At 42.0% G+C, this 25,966-nt stretch overlaps 1 protein-coding gene across 1 annotated transcript in view; it reads left to right on the top strand.

Moving 5' to 3' along the window:
- The first annotated feature begins 6 nt into the window (after positions 1-6).
- The window catches only part of CRLF3 (cytokine receptor like factor 3), a 41,392-nt gene continuing 15,432 nt past the window's right edge, over positions 7-25,966 (top strand). Inside the window, exons 1-6 of the mRNA XM_029927851.1 lie at positions 7-157; positions 13,342-13,549; positions 16,975-17,062; positions 17,548-17,725; positions 20,108-20,330; positions 20,998-21,130. Of these exons, the coding sequence (XP_029783711.1) occupies positions 41-157; positions 13,342-13,549; positions 16,975-17,062; positions 17,548-17,725; positions 20,108-20,330; positions 20,998-21,130 (947 nt within the window). The 5' untranslated portion in view covers positions 7-40. The remainder of the gene's footprint in view (positions 158-13,341; positions 13,550-16,974; positions 17,063-17,547; positions 17,726-20,107; positions 20,331-20,997; positions 21,131-25,966) is intronic.

Raw genomic sequence — 25,966 nt, 5'->3', positions numbered from 1 at the left:
GCGCCCGCAGCCGCCGGCCGTGCGGCCGGACGAGGGGGCGATGGAGCTAGAGCCCGAGCGGCTGCTGCAGGAGGCCCGCGAGAACGTGGAGGCGGCGCAGAGCTACCGGCGGGAGCTGGGCCAGAGGCTGCAGGGGCTGCAGGAGGCGCGGAGGCAGGTCGGAGGGCCGCGCCCGTCGGGGCGCTGAGGGCCCCGGGGAGAGCTCGGGGTGTCAGGCGGGTGGGTGGAGAGCCGGGAGGGCTCGGAGGGGCGCGAGTGTCCTAAAACTCTGAAGGAAGGAAGAAGGAGGCTCTGAAGGTGCGGGGAGACCCAGCAGGGTCTGGGAACGAGGGAGGTGGGTGCTGGCGGGGAGGGGGGAGGGGGGAGCCTTAAGGGGAAGAGACAAGTTTGGGGGATTCGCGGGAGAGTGTGAGGGGCGTTCCCTAAACTTTGTGGGGAGGTGATGGGGATAGGGGTGGGGTCCGAGGTTGGGGAGAGCGAGGGAGCAGAGCCAAAACCGGGGGCGTCACCGAGGGGATTGCAGGGAGGACTGCGGAGCGCTGGGGGAGGTGGAGATTCTTTGGGGAAACCTGCCTTGGGGATGGAGGCTGATTTTAGAGAGCCCGGTGGGATATTGGAAGACCCAGACTCAAGACCCAGAGACAAATGGAGTTAGTACTCAATGAATGGGATTAGTGCCTGAAAGTAGTATAACCTTGAATGCATTAAAAAAAAAAAAGCAGTTAGCAGAACCCTATTCTATATGGTTTCGAATTTGCGGTGGAGCTGTGTCGTAAAGGCAGAAGGAGGAGAGGGAAATACTTGAAGAATACAAAAGTGTAGGGGAATGGAAAAACAGATTTAAAGAAAGTGCTGAAAGGAGAAGCTAAATATACCTTCGAGTGAAAGTTTTATCTGTCCGGTGGGGACATGGTTATCAAAGATAAAGGGGCAGGCATCCTGGAGCACACACAGAAGAAAGATAGAACCCACCGCCAATGTGTGCTAGGACAGATAATCCTCACGCTGCTATTCACACAGGTGCTTACTGAATGCTTTTTGAGTGAATTGGGTTCGTTCTGAGTGGAGTCATTTGAGCAGTGGGATTTTTCTCCATCACACTTGATATTAATCTATATTGTTATCCTAGTAACTGCCATGCTGCACACAATCTGAAAAAGTGCAACTGGTAGAAAGTGTCTTTGGGTATATTCCTCATTAAGGATATTCAGCATGTTCTAGGTTTTATATATTTTTAAAACCTTGTAGGGGCGCCTGAATGGCTCATTCTGTTAAGCGTCCAACTCTTGATCTTGGCTCAGGCCAGGATCTTGTGGGATCGTGTGGGTTCGAGCCTTGTGATGGGATTCTGTTTGGGGTTCTGTCTTTCCTTCTCTCTGCCCCTCGCCTGCTTGTTCTCTCTCTCTCTCTGTTTCTCTCTCTCACCCTCAGTCTCTCAAAATAAATGAACTTAAAAACAAACAAAAAAACAACAAACAAAAAACCTTATGGAGCTCCTTAGGCCCCACCTTATTTGTAGTCCAGTAGTAAAACTGGGAGCAAAATTTAGATATTATTTCACCAGTCTGGTGAATGCTTTTCACGGCCTTCCAATGCATTCATCCTGATTTCCATTTGGAAACATCTGCCTTACTCCTGCTCTTTGGAAGTTGAGGTTCTAAATCTAGGACATTGTTTCGAAAGAGATTAAAATATCTTTTTTAAAAAAAACAAATATCTCTTAATATTTGACTAACATTTAAGCCTGTTAATCTATCTTATATATGAGCAGGACTTTCTTTTAACTCATTTGCAACCAAGAAACAGTAGTGTTGCAGCTAAAAGAATGAGTTTAGCACCTGGGAGTCTACTTATGAATGTCTTGTGGATTCACTTACCAAATTTAGTATGACCCCGTTCTGAATGGGTGAGAATTCAGTTTCCAGACCCACATTCTTCTAAGTCTTAAATCCAGTACTTTAAATACAGAACACACGTGCCTATAGTTTGGTGTAGTTCAGTAGGGGTTTCTGTTTTGTTTTTTGAGGCCCATTGTCTCAGGCTTGAGACAGAAAACACCAAGAGAACATCCGTCACAGTTAGGTTCCGAATGACCCTGCCTTCTGACTAGACCGATAGTGCAGTTCTCTTCTGAGAACTGCACTGTGTTTTGTGCCAGTCCGAGTTACAAGGCGTCTCTCCTCAGAGCTAATTCTAGTGGATTGTGTATGTTTGGGTTTGTAGAATAAGCCCTCTGTCAACTTGCATTTTAAGGAAAGTCTGTGTTACAAAGATGTTATCAAAATAAGCAGCTGCTTTTGTTTGGTGGTTAGGGTATTTTTAGGGTTCCAGTCATCTTCAGAATAACAACATAATATTGGGCTTTTTAGTCAAAGATTTTGCATGGGGGAAGGATGGGCACAGAGAGATCCTCCGCTTTGCGTATATTTTTTACTCACTGGTTTTGTTTCCTTTCGGCATATGATTTTTTAATTGATATGTAATTAACGTACCATAAAATTCAGTCCTTAAAATGTACAGTTCAGCCTTTTTTCATGTATTTACAAAGTTGTGCAACTATCACCACTCTCTAATTCCAGAGCATTTTCCTCACCCCAAAAAGAAATCTTCCTGTGAGCTATCATCCCCTCCGTCTCTGACAGCCAGTAAACTACTTTCTCTATTTGGATTTGTCTCTTCAGGACATTTCGTAGGGACGGAAACATGCAATATGTGGCCCCTTGTGACTTAGCACAGTGTTGCCACCGTTCATCCTTGTGGTAGCATGTAATCGAGACTTCAGTCCTTTCTATGGCTGAATAGTATTTATTGCGTGGATATACAGTTGATAGACACTTGGATTGCTTTCACCTTTTGGCTATCATGAATACTCTTGCTGTGAATATTCACGTAAAGGTTTTTATTTTTTGTGGATGTAGTGTCAGTTCTTTCAGTATATACTTAGGAATTGCTGGTAACCCTTTGCTTAATGCTTTGGAGCACTTTTTATCTTTGCTTTCGTTTCTTACCCTTTAAAAATCTCTCATGAAGGGGCACCTGGGTGGCTCAGTCGGTTGTGCATCCTACTTTTGGCTCGGGTCATGATCTGATAGTTAGCGAGTGTGAGCCCTGCGTTGGCCTTACTTCTATCATCGGAGTTCGCTTGGGTCTTCTGACACCCTCTCTCTCTGTATTTTTATTTAAAAAATAAAAATCTCTTATTTTAAGAAATCATGTTTCTGAAAATCTAGAAGGAAGAAGGGTAAAAATATTTTGTTTATTCTGTCAGAAACAACTGCCAGAATGTCGTAGTTTCTCCTCTTGTGGTTAGTTTAGGCCCTACCCTCTGTCTCTGTAGAAAAGGAAGTTCTGTGTAGGAATGCAAGGGTACGCTATCACTCTTACTGTTTAAATAAGTTCAAGACAGAGGGCTATGTTCGTTGTCTTCAGGAAATCAGATGATGTTTACAGCCAACCTGGCTTAACTGATGTTGAAATCATTAAGAATAGTTCTGTGTACCTCCCTGGAGTCCTTGGTACTAAGATGTGAATACCAGAGAAATTAACTCCCACTCTCCTTAAATACTCATTTGTTCACTCATCAGTAAATATTTATTAGGTGCCTGCTGTGGGTCAGAGATCCTTCTGGGTTGTAGAAATACTGTGGCTAATGGAAACAGATGAGTGCTCTTTTGGATTTACTCTTCCCTTTGTTGGTGGGTCTTTGGACTATTACCCCTAAAAGCAAAACAAATAGGAAACACCTAAATCCTTGTGTATTCATTTAGATTTCACTTTCATTGTGTTTTTCATCACTTGTTTATTTCTGTAGACTTGGCTTTCCCACTTGTTGTAAGTAGAGATAGCTGATCAAGATGTCACATAGTGATGGCAGTGCTGGTCAGATGTGCCTCACAGACGTGCCTTGCACTACATTGACCACATGGCCACCCTCTGGGGCCTAGTCCTTCAGCTTTGGAGGTGCAGAACTCCATCTTTGTACATGATCAATGGGGGATTAGTGTGAGGTATGGGAGGTGCCTACAGTGAGAAGTAACCAATACTCTAGCCTGGGTGCAGTTGTAATTCATGCTAGGAAGTAAACATGTTGGCCTTCATATGCCCTTTTTTTTAAAGATTGATTTATTTATTAAAGTAATCCCTGTGACATTGGGGTTGAACTCATGATGCTGAGATCGAGTTCCGAGCTGCTCTACCAGCTGAGCCAGCCAGGCGTCCCCTGCGAGCCCTATGTGGGAAATGGGAGATAACAGCCTGAGCCGAAGTCAGAGACTCAACCAACTGAGCCACCCAGGTGCCCCACAGTGGTGTCCTTTTGATCCTTGCTACCATAAACGTGGTCCATGCCCTGACAGCTTATGAAGAATATAGCATTCAGGCCCCGCCCAGGCCTACTGAATCATAATTTGTATTTAAGATTGTCAGGTATGATGTGCATGCACATTAAAAATTGAGGCATACTACCTTAGAGTATACCATTCATCCATTTCATCAGCTCTCTACTGATTTTTCTTTGCCTGCCTTCCTTCCTTCCTTCCTTCCTTCCTTCCTAAATTTGAGCATGAAAGAGTGCATGCACAAGTGGGAGAGAGGGGAAGAGGGAGAAAGAGAGAGAATCTCAAGCAGGCTTCTTGCTCAGCTCAGAGCCCCTCTCGGGGCTCCATTCCAAGACCCTGGGATCACAACCTGAACTGAAATCAAGAGTCAGACGCTCAACCAACTAAGCCAGCCAGGCACCCCAAGCTCTCTACTGATTTCTGTAGTTTAATAGGTGTGTTGCCATAAATTGCTGTTCTTTATCCTCAAGATTAAAACATTGTTTGAGGGGAGCCTGGCTGACTCAGTGGTAGGGCATGAGAACTTGATCTTGGGGTTCTGAATTTGAGCCCTGCATTGGGTGTAGAGTCTACTTTAAAAAAAGAAAAAGAAAAAGAAAACATTGAGATAGCAGGCTCCCAGCTCTGAGCTGTCAGCACAGAGCCTGACGCCAGGCTTGAACCCACAAACCATGAGATCATGTCCTGAGCCAAAGTCATATGCTTAACCGACTGAGCCACCCAGGCGCCCCGGTTTGTTAGGTAATTCTGTAACAACACACAGCGGATAATTGATGATCTCAAGCCAGTACTTGTCCTAGCACCCCTTAACATCTGTCATGTGACTGTTTGTCTTTTATAGTATTTTGTTTCCAATTTTTTAATAGTTGATTTGAGATTTTTTTTTTTAATTTAACTAGCAGCCTTGATATTCTTAATGTACAGTACCATGTCCCCTATAGATCATCATTCCCACAGGGTTGGAAAACAGCATACTAGTTGAAGACTGGGACAGATCTAGAACTCAGTGGGGGTAAAAAAAAAAAAAAGTCATTTCAGAAAAGCAGGGCAGGAAGTCTTTAGTAGCTCAGCAAAGCAAAGAAAGCTATTATTGCTTCTTTTATCTCCCACTTCCCCTTCTGTTACCCATTTTCAAAACAGCCCAGAAATCTGACTGAAAATACTGTTACTACAGTAGTAGATATCATAGTGTCCTAAGAAAAGGTTAAATCTAGAGCTGGGGAAAACCAAGAACAGATGAACTAATTTTATTTATTTATTTTTTTTTAATTTTTTAAAAAATGTTTTTATTAATTTTTGATACAGAGAGAGACAGAGCATGAGAGGGGGAGGGGCAGAGAGAGAAGGAGACACAGAACCGGAAGCAGGCTCCAGGCTCTGAGCTAGCTGTCAGCACAGAGCCTGTCGTGGGGCTCGAACCCACGAACGTGAGATCTGACCTGAGCCAAAGTCGGAGGCTTAGCCGACGAGCCACCCAGGCGCCCCAGATGAACTAATTTTAAAACAATCTATAATTCTCCTACTTACAGGCAACCACTGTTAACGTTTTGGTGTATCCTTCTAGGCATATTATTTTGCAAAACTGAGAGACTACTGTATATACAACTTCATATCCATTTTTTTTTCTTTTGGTTAGTTTTACATGGAGCATTTAGCAGCTTAGCATTTGTTGGTGGTAGGCTAACATGTATTGAAGTAGGTATGCCAAAATACTGGAAGCGACGCTCTAGAAGCAAAACTAAATAACCAACAGCCAAGGGGGGAGAGGAAAGCTGCACATATATTTGTGTGCAGAAGACCACATGTTTACGTTGGCTTTCAATCATCTTTTCAAATAATTCTTTTCACAAATTGTTTTAAACATGGCATTCTGGGGGCACCTGGGTGATTTAGTTGTTTAAGCATTTGGCTCTTGATTTCTGCCCAGGTCATAATCTCACCGTTCATGGGATCAAGCCCCATGTCAGGCTCTGTGCTGAGAATGGAACCTACTTAAGATCCTTTCTCTCCCTCTGTCCTGCTCACTCTCTCATTCTCTAAAATAAAATGATAAAAAATAAAATAAAGCATGCCTTCTGAATCAATAATGTTAAAATCGATGATGTTAATTAAAAAGTGTGTGAATGTCACAGAGTTGCCCAGGTTTTCTCTGTGTAGATGTTGTTTTCAGTGTAAATGTAGTACATGGATAATTTTGATAGAAAAACGACTCTTATTACTGTAAGCTGGTAAATAATCTGGCTAATTTATGATCTGAAAAGTCAACCAAATGTAGGACAGGCTTTTGTGGAGGGTTATCAATGAACCACTTATATTTGCAGTTATGTGACTTTGCTAGCACTTGCTCCTATTAGCCAGGAGACCTTGAGAAATGTTTCTTCTTTTTAATATATATATTAAATATATATATTCATTTTTTTGAGACACACACACAGAATTTAAAGCAGGCTCCAGGCTCTGAGCTGTCAGCACAGAGCCCAACACGGGGCTCAAACCCACGAACCGCAAGATCGTGACCTGAGCCAGGGTTGGACACTTAACTTACTGAGCCACCCAGGCTCCCTGAGAAGCTTATCTTTTCTGATCCTTACTTTTCTTCACTGTATAGTGAGGATAAGGATAATACCTACTTTGTTTGGCCATTGTGGGAATTAAAATGAGCAATGTACTTAAAGTGCTTAGCACAATGCCTGGGACATACAAAGCACTTAATAAATATTAGCCATAATAATACCATTGAATATTCTTGTTATTCAAGGAGACATCCCCTGCTTCTCCGAATGGTAACGTATTCTTCAAGTGTCTCCTCCTGTGTTTCCCAGCAGAATGCTGCTTTTGAGCTCAGATGGCAGTTTGTGGCCATCCCACTTATGTAAGAACTTAACACATTTTATCATAGTTACGTGTGCATGCAACTTTCTCTTTTACCAGAATGACAGTTTTTTTGAGGTCAGGCCCATGCTTTTTTCATCTTTATAACCCCACCTCCTGGCACATCTTAGACCTCAGTAAATATTGAGTAAGTGCCTTTATGAATGACGTGGGTGTAATTTTGAAGACATTCTCTTTAGATTATTCATGGTCTTGATTATATGTACCCTATTCACTAATGCAGATAATCAAGAATTAAACTTGTTTGATCATATGGTTTGGTGATTTGTTGTTACGTAATAAACTACACCTAAGTATAACGGCTTAAAAAACCATCTTGTTTGCTTACTTACTGTTCTGGGGATTGACTGGGGCTGGTTTGGGCACTTCTTCTGTTTGCTGGCAACACTCATGTAATTGCAGTCAGATGGCAGCTAGGGATGGAAAGTTCTAGAAGAAACGTTCACTTACCTCTTTGGAGCCTTAGTGGCAGCAGGACTCCGTTGGAATGCTGTCATGGCTGGGCCTGGGTGCCGGTCTCCCTCCTTCCTCCTCCCTTCCTACTTCTCTCCCCCTTCCACCCTTCACAAAGGACAGTGGCTCAGGACCCTCCAAAGCACAGAAGCAGTGGTTGCCAGAGCTTCTGAAGGCCGAGACCCGGAACTGACACAGCATCAGTTCCAGTCTGTGCAGCTGTGCACTTAGGCCTGCAAGTGCCCGTCACAGCCCAGCCTGCATTCTTGGGGAGAGGGCGGCAGTGAAAGGGTATGGGGACCTGTGGTTCCTGGTTCACTGGGGACCACTACTGTGACAGACTACGGAGTCATGTAATACAAGACTTTCTTTCTGAATGTTTTCAAATAGATACTTAAAAAAAAAAAAAAGAACCGCCTAACTGTAAGAGAGGCAAGAAAGACATGTAGCCACACTTACAAGTCCATGAGTGAGTCCTATAATTCAAATTCCCTGTCACTTTACTCACTTTGTGATGTGAGCATGTTCAGCTCTCTCCAGCATGTTACACATCTATAGATGGTTTCTTCACCAGGCTCTGGTGCCAGTTAAATGAGACCGTGGGGGTGAGTGCCCAGCACACAGTAGGTGTTCAGTAGATGATGGCTGCATTATGGTAGGTGTTGCTGTATTGTTATGGTCATCATCATTATTATTTTTAGTGACTAATGTCTTGGTGTCTGTGCGAAGACAAGGGGCCGATGAAGTGTATTTCACCTGGATTGAGAAGAAACATGTTGGTTAGCTTTTTCAATTTCGGTGGACTCTTTTATATCTTTACTTTGTCTTTTATTTTTGATCGTCATATTCTTTAGCTAAGTGTTTAAAGCCAGTCTCTAATTTTAAAATAGTTTTGGGGTGTCTGGTTGGCCTAGTCAGTGGAGCATGTTGACTCGGTCTGAGGATTGCAAGTTCAAGCCCCATGTTGGGTGTAGAAATTACTTAAAAATAATATCTTTAAAGTCATAAAATATGTGTTTTAGAGGAGATGGAAGAGATTTCAGTTACTTAATTTTCTGAAATACGCTATTATATTTATTATTGTTGTATTATATTATATTGATATAGCAACTGTATATTGCCACTGAAGACCACGGATGTTTTAAGTTGTATTCTATATAGGCTTTATAACTTTTTTAGTATCTAAACTCTGGAGGAAAATACATCTGTCTCTCTTGTCTTGGCGGCTGTGAAGTATGCATTTACTAGGCTTTTGCAAGCCTAGTAAACTTGGTATTGGTATGTAAACTTGATGACTTTTTGGCCTTTTGTGAACTCATCCTCATGTTATAACATTAAAAATACAGTTGCTTGGTGGAGCCTGGGTGGCTCAGTTGGTTGAGTGTCCTATTTTTGGTTTTGGCTCTGGTCATAATCTTACCGTTTGTGAGTTTAAGCCCTGTAGTCAGGCTCTGTCTGAGCTGACAATGCAGAGACTGCTTGAGATTACCTCTCTGCCCCTCCCCCCTTGCATTTTCTCTTTCTCTCTCTCTCTCAGTCTCCGTCTCTCTCTCTTAAGTAAATAAACTTGGAAAAAACACGGTTGCTTAGAGGACGCTCAGTTAAGCATCCAACTTGGTCTTAGCTCATGTCTTGATCTCAGAGTTGTGTGTTCAAGCCTCGGTTGGGCTCTGTGCTGGGCGTGAAACCTACTTAAAAATACACTTTTAAAAAAATACAGTTGCTAAAGGATTAGGTTAATCTGCGGTAGAAACCTTGTAAGTAAACTTTAATGGTCTCTTACAGTAGGGGCTTGGTGGGAAATTGGTTTGAAATATTATTAATCAGCATAAAGAATGTATATGACAGTATCCTTTTTGAGACCTTGAGATGCTTATCATTTGTATTTTACTTAAATCTATTTTGTTAGTATCACAGTTGTTTTGCCCTAGAATGGCTAAGTAGAATTTGGGGTTGTTTGGTTCTCTACCACATGATTCTTTTTTTGTTTTGTTTTGTTTTTTAATTATATAGAGAGATCATGAGAGGTGAAGAGAGGGGCAGAGGGAGAGGGGCGTGGGAATCTCAAGCAGGCTCCATGCTGAGTGTGGAACCCAACGCAGGACTCAATCCCATGACCCTTGGATCGTGACTGGAGTAGAAATCAAGAGTCTGACCCTCAGGACACCTGGGTGGCTCAGTCAGTTAAGTGTCCGACTTCAGCTCAGGTCATGATCTCACAGTTTGTGAACTCCTGTGTCGGGCTTGTGCTGGTGGCTCAGAACCTGGACTCTGCTTCAGATTCCATGTCTCCCTTTCGGTCTGTCCCTCCCCTGCTTGCCGCCTGTCTCTCTCTCTCTCTCTCTCTCTCTCTCAAAAATAAATAAACATTTAAAAAAAAAAGTATGACGCTCAAACAACTGAGCCACCCTAGGGGCCCCAACCCTATGATTCTTTATGCAAGGATAAGAAATACATGTTATAGCAGGAAGTGTTTTCAGTTGGCACATACTTTATAGGCTTACCTGGGAACTCCTGAAAATGAGAAAAGTGGAAAGACCATGGTCCTTGGAGTCAGACTGTTTCTGGCACAGTGAAGCCTTGGGAAAGTTATTTGACTTCTTCAAGATTCACCCTCTTCAATGTAAGCAGTAGAAACCCACCTCTGAGAGTCATTGTGAAGTTAATGAGCTAACGGAAACGCACTGGACCATGGTAACCTGTCAGATAAGAAGAAACCTCTCGGTAGTCAGGTAGTCAAGTCTGCGTTGTTTAGTGTCATAAAGCCAAGCAAATGAACTTGATTAGTTATGTGATTGGATAGAAGGTGACTGTGACTTCAGTTATGAACTATTTCAGGGGGCCTGCGTGTCTCAGTCTGTTAAGCATCCAGCCCTTGATGTCGCTCAGGTCCTGATCCCCGGGTCGTGGGCTCAAGCCCCATGTCGGGCTCTGCACTGAGCATGAAGTCTCTTGGAATTCTCTGTCCCTCTCTGCTGCTTGCATGCTCTCTCTCTTTTGAAAAATTAAAAAAAACCAAACACCCATTTCGTGGAGAAGAAAATGATGCCAAGGTAGTACCAAGTCTGAAACAGCAATGGTTAGGATTCTATGAAAAAAAGGGGCCACATTTACAAAAGACGTGTAAGAAATAGATTTGGAAATGGAGTCTCCCCTTCCTGGCCCTCTCACTGCTTTATGTTCACCTACTTCCTTTTTTTTTTTTTTTCCTCTGAGGTTCTGAAACAAAAACAAAACATATTTGGGCTCTGAAACAGTTGAAGGAGCTTTTGAATTCTTTCTAAAGAGGAAATTGACTTTACCTAACCAATGCACTTCCTGTGTGTGCCGTATCCGTTAAAGAGCGAGACAGGACCTCATTGGTATACTTCTCAACTGCAGAATTTCCTCTTGTGGTGGGGGGTGTGAATTGTACGACAGCGTTTTGACATGTTGTCTTCATTTATTTTGGTATCTGTGAGGGGATCATGATTCACCTAGGGGTCTTGTTTAAAACGTAGGCTCTGAGTCAGTGATTCTTGGTGGGGCCCTAAGAGTCTACATTTTTAACAATATTCAGGCGATACATCAAAATCCTAAGGCATTCTTTCCCTAGTTCTTTAAAACAAAGTCTTAGAAATGAACATGACTAATTTCATATTTATTCAACAACATTTATTTCCCTGCTGCTATGTATTTTAAGGCCCGAGTCTCATGGATCCCACAGGTGATCCATGAAGCAAATCAAGTACATTTTGAGGATGGCTCCCTCCCTTTTCTTTTTTAAACTTTGGCTTGGGTTAATTTCATAGAAGTTCCCTAGTAACTGCACAGAGACTAATCAAAAATTAAACTTAATTTGGAATCTTTTTCTTTATGATTTAAGGAATTATTTCACTTCACACATACTATCATATAAAATTATTGTATGTATGTAATGTCAGAGGAGAAAAAATTATTTCCGTTATCCTTCCCCTTCAGCCAGTCAGACTGTCCTCTTCCCCTGCCGCCCCGTATTTCTTTGTACTCCATGAGCATAGACATTTTTTGTTTTTAGATGGTCGTGAACATTTCTGGGAAACAATTTTGTATTCTGTTTTTTAAATTTAGTATGAGAGAACAAATGGAAACCTTTAAATTTCTATATTAAGTGTTAAAGTTGTATGCTTTGTGGACTTTCTTAGATTTCTAATGCTCTTGCAAAGAGCAAGAGGCACCTGGGTGGCTCACTTGGTTGAGCGTCCGACTTCGGCTCAGGTCATGATCTCAAGGCACGAGGGTCCGAACCCTGCATCAGGCTCTGTGTTGACAGCTCAGAGCCTGAGCGTGCTTCGGATTCTGTGTCTCCCCCTCTCTCTGCCCCTCCCCTACTCGTGTTCCGTCTTTCTTTCTTTCTCAATGATAAATAAATGTTAACAAAACAAAAATTAAAAAAAAAGATAAAGTCATCAAAAAGGTTAGAGTAGCAAATGTAATATGTCATTATGAAGCTAATATAATATCTGCAAAGTATGTGTTTGCTTTAATTCAACTCTTAGTGTTTTGTTAATATTTTCCTGTTAAGTGGGAGCGAATTGTGTGTTATCCATACTCTTAAAAAAAAAAAAATCTTGTATCTGTATGGACAGCTGGTTTGTTTTCAAAATCTCTGAGCTGTAAAGCTGTCCCTGCCCTGTGTCCCAGGACGGCAGCTCTTACTCTGGGCTCTGTGGACCTGAGGGCACAGGAGGATGGGCTGCGGGATCACAGGTGTGCTTGAGAGTCATGAGAACTCTGTCCATGTACCTGTTCACCCTTCTCGAATGTTCTGAATCAGGTCTGGGATGGAGTCCTGCAATCTAAATTAAAACAGGCAGCCTATAGGATTCTTCTGCAAACTAAGTTTCAGAATTACTGCTTCAGGCAAGCTGTGGTTGAAACTTGAGGGAATGTGTAGCTTTGAAGTTTAATTAATTTCTTTAGGGTCTGTATTATTCATTGTACCGGGAAGAGGGTCTGTAAACCTTTTTTGACATTTGTGAAGAGGAACATGACTCAAAAATGATAAAAGCATTTTCCCAGAGGTGTGTTTTAATGAACATTCTCTGTCTTCTGTGAGCCTCTTTGAATTCTAAGTAAATTTTTAGTTTTACCATAATCAGGGCATTTTACCATTAGGTAATTAAAAAAAATATTGATGGCCTTCTAATCTACCATTTACTACTTTTCAGTAAAATGACTTTTAATCCCTTCCTAATTTAAAATGTTTCTGTACTAAAACATAACTGTTGCCATGAACTACTCTGTGCAGATCATAATACTTTCTAACAATTTTTTACTGGGAACAACAATGTGCCAGTTATTTTACCAAATGTAACACATAGATTATTTTTATTTAATCCTCATAGCAACTTCATGAGGTAAGCATTACATTGACTTGACAAATAAGGAAGTTGAGATGTAGAGTGGTTACTTAACAGGACCAAATCAACAGCTTGTGAATGATGGAACTAGGATTTGAGCCCATTTTGTTCTACCTGAAGGCTGGTTCTGTGCGTTTCTGCAAGTTTGTGCAAATGAGTCACATTTGATGTATCAACAAACGGAAGACGGATGCTGTGTAGTACTTTGAGATTTTGGGTGATGCCTGTGCATTAGCCTATTCCAGAGACTCTTAAGTGTTTATGTTCTTCCTTTGCAGATCAAAGAGAGTGCGTCGCAGACTAGAGATGTCCTCAAACAGCATTTTAATGATTTAAAGGGAACGCTTGGGAAGCTCCTGGATGAGCGATTGGTGACCCTTCTGCAAGAGGTGGACACCATTGAACAGGAGACCATTAAACCTCTGGATGACTGCCAGAAGCTCATAGAGCACGGAGTTCATGCCGCAGAGGACTTAGTCCAAGAAGGTGGGAGTGCCGGGAGCCTGTGAAGTGTGGTGCATCAGACTGGCACTTCGTTGATTTCTCAGGGGCCAGCAGACTTCTTGCCATCTGTGGGGTGCTTAGAATGCTCCTGTCCTAGGGTGGTTTGTCAAGTAGGATAGCAGATACACAGTGAGGTGTCCTGGTGAATTCGATTAACATGTTAATTATAACCATTTACAAAACAAGGACTAAAGGGGTTTTCTCAGATGGTCTAGGTGAGTGACTTATTCACTGTTAACACAGTGATTTTAAGGTCCTTTTGAGACTATTTAAATATTTATCAGTGTTCAAATAATTTAATTCCATTGTTAGTTTTAGAAGGCTAAAAATTACTATTGGTGTTTACTCCTGAAATCGTCTTAGTTCTATACCTGTCTGTAGCCCATTTTTGTGGTTAAAGCATGCCGATGTCATGCCTCGCTACCTTCCTGTCTTCACAGCCACCTTCCTCCCTTCACATATCTCTTTGTTGAGTACATTAAATAAAAAGGTAACGGTTCTGCCCTTTGGGTTCATGGCACACTGAGAGAGGCATACATACTGAGATGAATCTAAGACCCACAGGAGCACAGAAGGGGAAGCCCTTAACTCCGGGAGAGTGTAGGGTCGCTTTGTGTAGGAGGAGGAGTTCCAGAGGCTTGAAGGAATTCATTAAGCAGACAAAGGAAGAAAAGGAGCTAACAGCACAATTTGAAGCAGAAGTAACATCACAAGTGAAGTGAATGGCATATCAGGGATCTTTTGAAATATTTTAGGCAGCAGAGTTACACAATTAGATTTGAATTTAAAAAAACGATGTTAAATAAAAACTTTAGAAAGCGAAAAAAACAAAAAATGGTGCTGCCTACAGTTTGGAGACTGTATTAGAGGTCATAAGACTGGAAGTAAAAGAGGCCAATTAGAAAGTTGTAGCACCAATCCAGAGAGGAAATGATGAAGGCAGTGACAGGTGGAGGTGATGTGGAGCTGATTTTAAGATTTTTCAGAGAGAGAATTATTGACAATTTTACCTGTCAGTAAGTGTTGATTATTGATGATTGCCTGGATATTAGATTGGAGGATAAAGAGAGGCCCTTAGGATGACCAAAACAGCCTGATTTTGGATTACCAGGTGAACTGTGCTATTTACAGACATAATCCAAGGAGAAGGCTGGGCCTCACTGGGTAGTTAGGCATTCAGGAGGGGGCATGTTGAGTGGAGGGGCTCAGGATGCCCAGAAGGCAGTCGGGAATGCAGCATGTGGCTTAGGAGAGAGATCAGAATGGCAGTCTGGCAGGTGATGGTACATACATCAAGTCTGAATCCATGGGAGTAAGGAGATCATCAAGAGCTAGGGTACAGTATGAGAAGAGAGGCTGGCAGAGGGTAGAATTGTGGGGGACGCCAGCATTTAAAGGACAGTTGAGGAAGAAGGAGCCAGAGGAGACTGAATACCATCCATCCTGCAGTGAGTGCTATGAATGACATGGGATAAGACAGGTGCTTGGCTAACAAGTCTGTCTCTCCAGCTGGAAAGCCATCCCTTTGCAGTAACATTTAGAATGAGCCATTGGTGGGCACCTGGGTGGCTCAGTCGGTTAAGTGTCTGGCTTCGGCTCAGGTCATGATCTTACGGTTCATGGGTTTGAGCCCCGCGTTGGGCTCTGTGCTGACAGCTCAGAGCCTGGAGCCTGCTTCAGATTCTGTGTCTCCTTCTCTCTCTGACCCTCCCTTGCTCACTCAGTCTCTCTCTGTCTCTCAAAAATAAATTTAAAAAATTAAGAAACAAACAAACAAATAGAATGAGCCATTGGTATCATCTTTACATGCTAATTAAAATTTTGTCTTTTCTTCAGTGAGAACTGATTGTTTGACACTGACCCTAGTGGTGCCTTTGAGAAAATGCTTTTTGGTGGGACCACAGAATGTCTTTCCCTGGAGGCTTTGCATTTGGAAACAAACCCAGAAGCAGTTCACAGGTCACACATCACCCTGAGGACTGAGAAATGTTTTTATTTTAGAGAAGAAATCCTTTGAGACCCAAATTTGTTTGTTACAACATCTGATGCTTCAGTTGTTTTATATTTCAGAAATATTTTGAATTTCAACCTCTTTCCTTCCTCTCAAGGGATAAAAACTTACTTATGGGATTTTGAGGACTTTTAGACACTGTTCAGTATGTCTCTGTTTTCCTTTTGGTGAGGGAAAATGTCCTGTTAATGTGGTCCCGAAAAATTTGAGTCACTCCAGGGCACATTCAGATGGAAAGAGTTCTGGTAGTGTTTCTTTGAGGCCCTGGAGGGACACAGAAGCTGGCCATTTTTAAAATGCCTTGATATAGCTCTTCCTTTCTATTTTTCTATAGAATATATTTTTTTTAATGTTTATTTTTGAGAGGGAGACTGTGTGAGGGAGGGAGTGGCTGTGCCGAGAGCACAGAGCCCTGTGCAGGTCTTGAACTCGCTGACCTCGAGATCATGACCTGAGCTGAAGTTGGATGCTTCACTGACTGAGCCGCCCAGGCGCCCCTCTGTGGAATAATTTCCAATGTGAGATATTTGTTCAGGAAAATAGCTGTGTCATTTGACTTTATAAGACCCTGCACCCTACAGGTAACACCTCTACTGGCTCCTGTTGGGGTTCTGTAAGTTAGGATTCTATAGGAGAGATGGAAGAAAGTGCCTGGACCTTCTCCTTTGCATAACATCGGTTGACAGACTAGGGGCGCGTGGGTTGTTCAGTTGATTGAGCATCTGACTCCAGCTCAGGGCATGATCTCGCGGTCATTGAGTTTGAGTCCTGCATCAGGCTCAGAGCTCAGAACCTGGGGCCTGCTTTGGATTCTGTGACTCCTTCTCACTCTGCCTGTCCCCCACTCACACTTTGTCTCTCACTGTCTCTCAAAAATGAATAAATATTTGAAAACATTCATTAAAATAATTGGTTGACAAACCAAATTTCTTTGTTTAGAGCAGATTTTTTCATTTCTGGCAAAATGTTACCATTATGTATGCCTTTTCCTCGTGAGCTTCACCTTAGAGTCACTTCTTTTTGGTTTTTTTTTATGATTTTATTGATTTTTGAGAGACAGAGAGAGCACAAGTAGGGAAGGGGGAAAGAGAGACACAGATCCAAAGCAGACTTTGGCTTTGAGCCGTCAGCACAGAGCCTGATGCGGGGCTCAGACTCGCAAACTGTGAGATCATGACCTGAGCCAATGTTGGTCGCTCAGCTGACTGAGCCACCCAGGTGCCCCTTAGAGTCACTTCTAAAATAGTTTCTACTTTCACTTTTTGGGAATTTGACTGTGGAATCACTTAAGAATTGTTAGTAGGGAAACCAGAGACCCACCTTGACAGGGGTGGGAGTGATTACCTTGTAACGGGACCATTGTTCACCCCACGTGTTCACTTATTCCTGCCTGTAGGGGAGGTCGCCATTCTTGGTGGCGGAGGAGAACAGAATGAAAAACTGTGGAACTTTACCAAAAAGGCCTCACACATTCAGTTGGACAGGTAAACTAGTTAGTGCCTTTGGGATTTAATTTTAAGCATTTAAACTGTCTACTTTTTTCCCCTCCCTATTAAAGATTCTGAATAAATGAGACAGAGAATATAGATTTCAAGGGGCACTGCCCAATACCAGTATTAGTAGTATGAAATAGTTGTGATTGTAATTTTTGATATAGTTTTATTGCAGATTTTCTTCAATTTGAATATGTAAGTTCAATTTTAGAAATTCTGCACATATTATTGGAACTGAGTACATTGGATCTTTTGGTATAAACTTGACAATGGTAATGCTACCAATTTTCTGTTTTCTTGGTTATATTTATTTGGGAAGAGAATCTTTATGTCACATCTTGAAAAGCCTCTATTCCCATTGGCATTATTTCTTGGGGGCTTCAGCATCAATATAGTGTGTGACTGATTTAAACTATGCCTCATATTTTTAACTTTGAATTAAAAGCCTCATAAACACATGAGCTCTGTTTCCTCAGCTTACCAGAAGTGCCTTTACTGGTTGACGTGCCTTGTTTGTCTGCTCAGTTGGATGACTCGATTCTGAACATAGTGAAAGACCACATTTTCAAGCACGGAACGGTAGCATCTCGCCCACCAGTACAGATAGAAGAACTAATAGAGAAACCTGGAGGCATCATTGTTCGATGGTGTAAGGTATGTAACCGAGAATTGTAGGAGTGGCTTCAACATTATGGATATGAGATTTGAAGCCCTTTAAGGTTTCTTTTCTTTTCTTTTTTTTTTTTTTGTAATTAACTACCTTTGAATATTCTCTTCACAAATAAAAGTCCCTTTGGCTTTACAATTAAAGTCACAGGGACCTTGAATGGAGGTAGCTCTTCCAGTTTGAGTTAGTTTTGAAGGTACCTTTAAAAATATATGTATCACAACAGTATTTCCCATCACACATTTCCCAAACTTAATCCTTAGTGAGTTGAAGACCTTTCCCATTTCTATTAAAGTCAAAAAATTGTAGTGAATATTGATTGTCTGATATTTTCCACGCTGAACTAATATTTCTGAAATAAAGTTCCTATAATGTGGTTTCTTCACATTCTCAGCATTGCCAAGAATTTTGTGTCTTGATCATGTTATGTACATGAGTTACCATATTTTATTTATTTAAAAAATTTTTTAAATTGTTTTAAAATTTATTTTTGAGAGAGAGAGAGTGAGAGAGCGAGAGCATGGGAAGGGCAGAGAGAGAGGGGAAGAGAGTGAGAATCCCAAGCAGGTTCTGCACTGTTACTGTGGGACCAAATGTAGGGCTTGAACTTAGATCATGACCTGAGCAGAAATCAAGAGTTGGACCCGGGTGGCTCTGGACGTGGTATCTGAAATATGGTAACTCGGGGTGCCTGGGGGTCTCAGTCGGTTCACCATCTGACTCTTAATTCCAGCTCAGGTCATGATCTCAAGATCATGCCCTGTGTTGGGCTCGGCGCTGATAGCATGGAGCCTGCTTGGGATTCTATCCTTTTCTCTCTGCCCCTCTTCCACTTGTGCATGTGTGTGTGCTCTCGCTTTCTCAAAATAAATAAACTTAAAAAAAAACCAGAAACCATGTCTAAATGGGTTATAAGTGTCTTGGCTGTTGACAGATACATCATTCAGAGTGGGTGCTCATATTCTGGAAATAATTTTCTTAACTGGGTTTTTTAATGAAGCCTTGTTAATAGAAAAAAATAGGTTTTTGTTCATTCAGAACAAAGTCTGTCATTCTGTTTTTATTCTTTTGCCTGCTAGTGGACCTAGAGTTTCCAGTTTTTGTACTATGAACATTATTATTCATGTTTTCTTGTGTACACGTGTAAGATGTTTTCCTTAAATAAATACCCAGTAAAATTATGAGGTTTCAGAGTATTGAATCCATACTCTGCAAGATAATACTGAGTTCTCTTTTATGGGAGTGTGCCAGTGTTTCCACCAGCAGTGGAGGAGTTCCTATTACTCTGTGTGTGGGAGGGGCAGAGGGAGAGAGAGAAAAAGAATCTTTTTTTTTTTTTTTTGAGAGAGAGAGAGAGAGAGAGAGAGAGAGAGAGAGAGAGAATCTTAAGCAGGCTCCATGTCCAGCACCATCTCACCACTGTGAGATCACAGCCTGAGCCGAAATCAACAGTCTGGATACTTAGCCAACTGAACCACCGGGTACCCCTCATTTTGGGTCTATACATTTTTTTCTTAATGTTTATTTCTGAGAGATGGAGACAGAGTGAGAGCAGGGGAGGGGCAGAGAGAGAGGGAGACACAGAATCTGAAGCAGGCTCCAGGCTCTGAGCTGTCAGCACAGAGCCCAATGCAGGGCTCAAACCCACGAACTGGGATCATGACCTGAACTGAAGCCGGGCGCTTAACCAGCTGAGCCACCCAGGTACCTCCCTCATTCTGGTTTTAGATCGCATTGTCCATGTTATAAATTTGGTTGGCTATTTTAATATATTTTTGGTTGCTTATGTTTTAATTCTATAGAATGTTTATTTGTGCCTTTGTCCATTTCGTTATTGGGTATTTTTTGAAGTTTTAGGAGTCTTTTATATATTCTGGATGTTAATTATTTTGGTTATATGAATGATGTGGTTGAGGGATTCTTTATTTAATTTTAATTTAATATAATTTTATGTTAGAGAGAGCACGCACTAGTGAGAGATAGGTGGGGCGCGGCGGGGGGAGAGCAAGCAGGCTCCGCGGTTAGCATGGAACCTGATATGGGGCTTGATCCCATGACTCTGGAATAATAATAATGAGTCAGATGCTCAACCAGCTGAGCCACCCAGGTGCCCTTACTTGTAAGATTCTTATCTTTGAATTTTGAATACTTTATCTTTGACATGCATGTGTAGAAAACATGCATTTCTTCAAAGGAAGCAGTTTTCCAATCAGACTGGGAAGTATAAAACATGTGGTTCAATAAAGGGAAGAAGGGAGATAATGATAGTGTATTTTCTACGCCCTTCCTGCAAATAGCCCATATTCAGTACATGATGCCGAGAGAAATTACTCCCTGATTCATACCTAACATGAAGCCTTTCTCCTTAGGTGGATGACGACTTTATAGCCCAAGATTACAGGCTCCAGTTCCGCAAATGCACTTCAAATCACTTTGAGGACGTATATGTAGGCTCTGAAACTGAGTTCATAGTATTGCACATAGACCCCAACGTTGACTATCAGTTCAGAGTCTGCGCCCGAGGAGATGGCCGACAGGAATGGAGTCCTTGGAGCGTCCCCCAGATGGGCCACTCCACGTTGGTGCCTCATGGTATGCTGTTGCCTTCTCGCTCCCGGAGCTTAACTGTTTCAGACCGCTTCTGCCTTTTCTGTCAGCACGCTGACAACCACGCTTTCTGACAGTAAAACCTGAATTGATGAGAAAAACATGGAACCTGTCCTGTTCAAATTACTTCACGTGAATTTTGAGAATTTTTCATGAGCTCTTATCTCCAGAGTCCAAAAATAGTGCCAGGCAGGATTATTAGCCTCCCCTAAATCCCCTAAGTCAGGATACTGGTTTTCTATATGAATGAATGTCAGGATGGAAGTCTTATGATTTGAAATTGGTCTCTCCTACAAGAACAAAACAAAAAGAAATTGATCTCTCCTGTATTACTATTTTAAAATTTTTACACTTATTTGTTAATGAGTTCTTAATCAGGTTGGAATTAGCTCCAACAGTCATGCTTCACCCTGATTGTATTAGGTAGGAGATAGCACTCACGTTACCTTCCACGCCACAATAGACTAACGTGTATTTTGTGATTTGTAGGGTTAACCAGGATATCCTCCTGTCGCTGCATCTCTTCTTTTATGGAACTTGCCCGTGACCCCTAAGAGCAGCCTCTTCTGCTTCCAAGTTTTATTTAATGTCTGAATTGAAGATACTCCTCAAAGGGTTTTAATAATTTTCAATATCTTTGCTTTTTAAAAAGAGTGGACAGCTGGCTTTGAGGGCTACAGCCTGAGTAGTCGAAGAAATATAGCCCTCCGGAATGATTCTGAATCCTCGGGTGTCCTCTACTCCAGCGCTCCGACTTATTTCTGTGGGCAGACATTGACATTCAGGCAAGTAGATATTACGGTGTCTGTCACACCTTGGGCAGCAGAGTGAAGCGTACAGAACATACATGAGCTTTGGATTCAGAGTAGGCCTGAGTGTATTTTGTCGTCTGTTAGGCAGTGTTACTCTGGGGAGCGTTTCTCATCTCTCTCTGCTTTGGTTTTCTCATATGTGTTCACAGGGCTATTATGAAGAGAAGCTAAGATAATGTAGATAAGATACCTCGCTTATGCCTGATACACAGCACGCGCTAATTATGTTTATATCTCTTTTCTTCTTGGGAGATAGAGCTAAGTAGACTGCCTCTCAGAAGTCAATCTTAGGGGCGCCTGGGTGGCTTGGTTGGTTGAGCGTCCCCTCTTGATTTCAGCTCTAAGGTTGTGATCTCAGGGTTAGTGAGATTGGGCCCTGTGTTAGGTTCTGTGCTGACAGCCCAGCGTGTGGTTGGGGTTCTCTCCCTCCCTGTCTCTCTCTGCCCCTCCCCTGCCCATGCCCACACATGCACGCGTGTTCTCTCTCAAAATAAATAGATAAATTTTTTATTTTTTATTTTATTTTTAGTGTTTTATTTATTTTTGATACAGACAGAGACAGAGCATGAGAGGGGGACGGGCAGAGAGAGAAGGAGACACAGAACAGTTGCAGGCTCCAGGCTCTGAGCTAGCTGCAAGCACAAGAGGCTGACGCGGGGCTCGAACCCACGAACATGAGATCTGACCTGAGCCTAAGTCAGAGGCCTAACTGACTGAGCCACCCAGGCGCCCTAGATAAATTTTTTAAAAAGTCAATCTTAAAAAATCAGAGGCCACGAATTTTTTTCCCTTATGAATGTGAGCGAGTCTCTGTGAAAGACAACCTGTCAGTGTAAACATGAGAATTACGTGCATAATGTACATAATGTGTATAATTCTCTGTAAGATTTGTGCGTACGTATATATGTACGTAATTCTTTATGAAATAAAACTGAAAGCAAGCTCTCCTACTACCAATCATTTTTCTTTTTTTTCACCCATTTCTTCTTGTATTAGAACAATTTTCTTGCATTCGTGTTATCTGAGATGTATTCTCTATAGTCCTGTTTCTGAATAGCTCTTGCTAGAAACCAAAGCCCAATTTTAATTTGGAAGAGCAGGGTAGCAAACTCTTCTCTAAGTTTTAGGTCTTGAGATCATGGGATTTTATGATGAATGGTTGCTCAGAGTTCCTGTGGTTCTCAGTCCTTTATCATATGAAGCTTGGAGAGTATCCGAAAGCTTTATGTAAGCTAACGTGGCCACGTTCTCCCCCAGCCGAGTCATCTTAACTGTCAGCAGTTCTCAGAATGTACTGTTTTATGCTTTGTCTCATTTAAAAGAATTTTTTAAATGTTTATTTATTTTTGAGAGAGAGAGAGTGCACACATGAGTAGGGGAGGGTCAGAGAGAGAGGGAGACACAGAATCTGAAGCAGGCTCCAGGCTCTGAGCTGTCAGCACACCCCAATGCGGAGCTCGAACCTACGAACTGTGACATCATGACCTGAGCTGAAGTCAGACATTTAATTGACTGAGCCACCCTGTGTCATTTTTGACACTTCCTCTCACCCCTTAGGTTATGAAGAATGACTTAATAACCAGAAAAATGCCAACAGAGAGAAAGAGAGAAATAAGAAATCTAGTACCTGAAGTCCTCTTTGTTACTCTCTAAAGAGGAGTTCATGAATTTTGTTTGCCAGCAAACCCTTTTCCTTCTTATATCCTTTGTTTGTAGAAATACTGCCATTAGTGACTCTCTGAAGCACAGTGTGCCCTGTGTAACACTACGGCTTTCCTGAGTTGACAGATGCAAGTCCGAGATCTTGGGCAGTAAGCATAGTAATCATAGTGATATTAATTGCAGTTGATAATTAAACAGCATTTACTGCATACAAGGTTCTATTTTAAGCACTTACATTAATTTGATTCTTCTTTTCCCCTTAAGTTTGTTTATTGGAGAGAGAGAGGTGGGAGGCAGAGAGAGAGAGAGAGAGAGAGAGATTGAGAGAGAGAGAGAGAGAGAGAGAATCCTGAGCACTGCACTGTCAGTTCAGCGCCACATGCGGGGCTCGAACTCATGGAAATGACCTGAGCTGAAACCAGGACAGACGCTTAACTGACTGAGCCACCCAGGCACCCCTATATTCATTTGATTCTTAAAATAACCCAATAAAATAGGTATAGCTACCCATTTTAGGGATTAGAATACAAAGGTACACAGAAGTTAAGTCACTTACCCAATGTCACATAACTGGTAAATGACAAAGCCGTTTTATTGTCTGTATTGTTTCTTTTTGTCTTCTTCACAAGAGAGTAAATGTGATTCTAGTTAGTGTTGAAATCTACAGTTTCTTGATGTCAGTATTCTTAGTCCTTTTCCTTTCCCTTCTTCTGTGACCTCTTCCCCCCAGTGATGGTGACCTGATGCTCTCCTGCTTTTAAATGCTTCCTTTTTGAACACGGGAAGGTCCGGTAGATGGCATACTTAGGTTTGTTTCTTATGTCATTCAATAAATATTTAAGACACTGGAAATTACCCAAACCGGTGTAAATTTGCTTACTATCTGTGGACCACGGCCTGACATTTAGTAGGCCTCAGTACACCATTTGTTCCTTCCTTCTCTTCCAAAGATGTGAGACTGGGCCCCACTTGGCAGGGTGATTAACTGAAACTTAGTTCAGCTCAGTATTATTGTAGCCAGACCCTTGCATTTCTGTCATTTTTCCTTTGAATATGGAATGAAAATGTCTTCTCCCCTTGTTAAAAGGAATTGCAGGCATCAGCAGCTAAGTCAGATGTGAGAAGTGGGGGGCACCTCCGTGTATAAGTGGGGATCAGATGGGCCAATTGACTAAAGGTAGTAAACTTTATTCCGTTTCTTGAAGGTGTTGGAAGGCCTCGCAGTTAGAGAGAAGATTATACTCCTGTAGGCACTGCCCTGTTGCTCCCCGCAGCCTATTCCTGATGAAGTTGCCAGAGTGTGTAGAACTGAGGAAGCCAAGAAACCTGTTACTGGCAGGCGCTGTCAGCTCTAGAGCCCAGTCTCGTTTGGTGGCCAGGTCTGCTAAGCGGCCTCCTCCTGCTAGGCCTCTCCTTGATTTCCTGCCTGAACATTCCTTCTCTCCCTCTCCTTGCTTCTAATATTTCCTGATCTTACTGGTTTGTTTAACCATATTTTTGCCTCCTCTTCTCTACCACTTCCTTTGTTTAAAAAACAGCTTTCTTTCAAACAGCCTTCCTTAATCCTAATAGCTAAGGAGGTTACTGTCATCTTTTGTAGATGGAGACCAAAGCACAGGGAGTACATGACTTGCCACTGTTTAGATCCTGCCAGCCTAGCCCTAAAAGTCTGTGCTCTTACTCACTGTGCTACCTGCCTCCCACAAGTCACATGAGGTGGTAGTCAAGGGGCAATAGGCTATTATTATTATAAACTTTTTCTTTAAAAGAACATAAGAAGTTAATGTTACAGTTAGCATTATCAATTGCTGTGTAACAAATCACCCCAGAACTTAGAAGCTTGAAACAGTAGTCCTTTATTTTGCTCAGGAAACTTCAGTTTGAAGATCATCAAGGACAGCTCATCTCTGCCTATGTGTTGGTAGCTGCAGTGGTTTAATTAGAGCTGGTGGACCCACTTTCCAGATGGCTACTCACATGGCTGGCAAATTAACCCTGGTTCTGTGTGCCTCTCTGTGTAGACCTGGCCCTGGGCTGCTTGGGCTTCCTCACAGCATGGTGGCTGGGTTCCAAGAACGAGCATCACAGGAGATAGGAAGTGGGAGCGGCAAAGGCTGCCAGTTTTTAAGGCCTGGGCCTAGAAATTGACAGAGTGTTATTTCTACCACATTCTGTTGTTCATTCACAGAGTCTAGATTCCAGGAAGGGACATAGACCCCACTTCTCAATGGGAGAAGTGTCAAAAAATTTGGGGGCTTTATCTTAGAAATGGCATGGTTGATAGCTGTTAGAAAGGGGTCACTTGGAATATGTGAATTTGGTTTAATGCTTGCCTTTGGTTAAGCATCAGTACTACTTTTCTGAATAAATTTAAGCTTGAGGGGATCTTTCTTATTCTGTACAAGGCTGATGTCTGTCATTACCAGGTATCTTAAGTTTTAGTTGTTAGCCCAACATAGTTGGATTAAGAAGTTCATTTGTTTTGGGGCACCTGGCTGGCTCAGTGGGAAGAGCGTGCAACTTTTGATCTCAGGGTCATGAGTTTGAGCCCTGCATTGAATGTAGAGATTGTTTAAATGAATAAACATTTTTTTAAAAAAGAAGGTAATTTGTTTTTAATAAGAGTCTTTGAAATCTTGTCAATTCCTCCTTATATTGAGACAGAATGTTCTGTCCTGGGGAGAATACAGCTTTGCTGGGTTTTGTATTTTGCCAAAGTTGTCCCCTCTAGAGATATGATATGTAGGCCTTTCAGGTTGGAGTTTGGGTTTTATGACAGATATGAGGTATGCCAGACAGAAGAGTTTTCCCCACAGGCTCTTGATTATAGATTTGGCTGAGATAAGACAGCTCCTTTCCTAAGTAGATCTATTAGGTTCGATGCCCTAGCTTTTAGTTTGTCTGTAGGTGGAGGGTTACATGAAATCATGAAGATGTGTGTCCTTTGAAGTGCTCACATACAACAGCTCTTCCAAATCATCTAATGAGTAGTTCTTAGGCCCTTTTCCTGTCCAAACTCTTTCTTTCTTAAACTACTTAATTATTTATTATTTTTTACATATTTAAGTAGTCTGTACACCCGATGTGGGGCTCAAACTCACAACCTGAAAATCAAGAGTCACATACTCTTCCAGCTGAGCCAGCCAG

Source organism: Suricata suricatta, chromosome 17, assembly GCF_006229205.1.
Source record: "Suricata suricatta isolate VVHF042 chromosome 17, meerkat_22Aug2017_6uvM2_HiC, whole genome shotgun sequence".
NCBI classification, from domain to species: Eukaryota; Metazoa; Chordata; class Mammalia; order Carnivora; family Herpestidae; genus Suricata; species Suricata suricatta.
The sequence above is the reverse complement of the archived record's forward strand: the minus strand, read 5'-3'. Positions and strand labels throughout refer to the sequence as shown.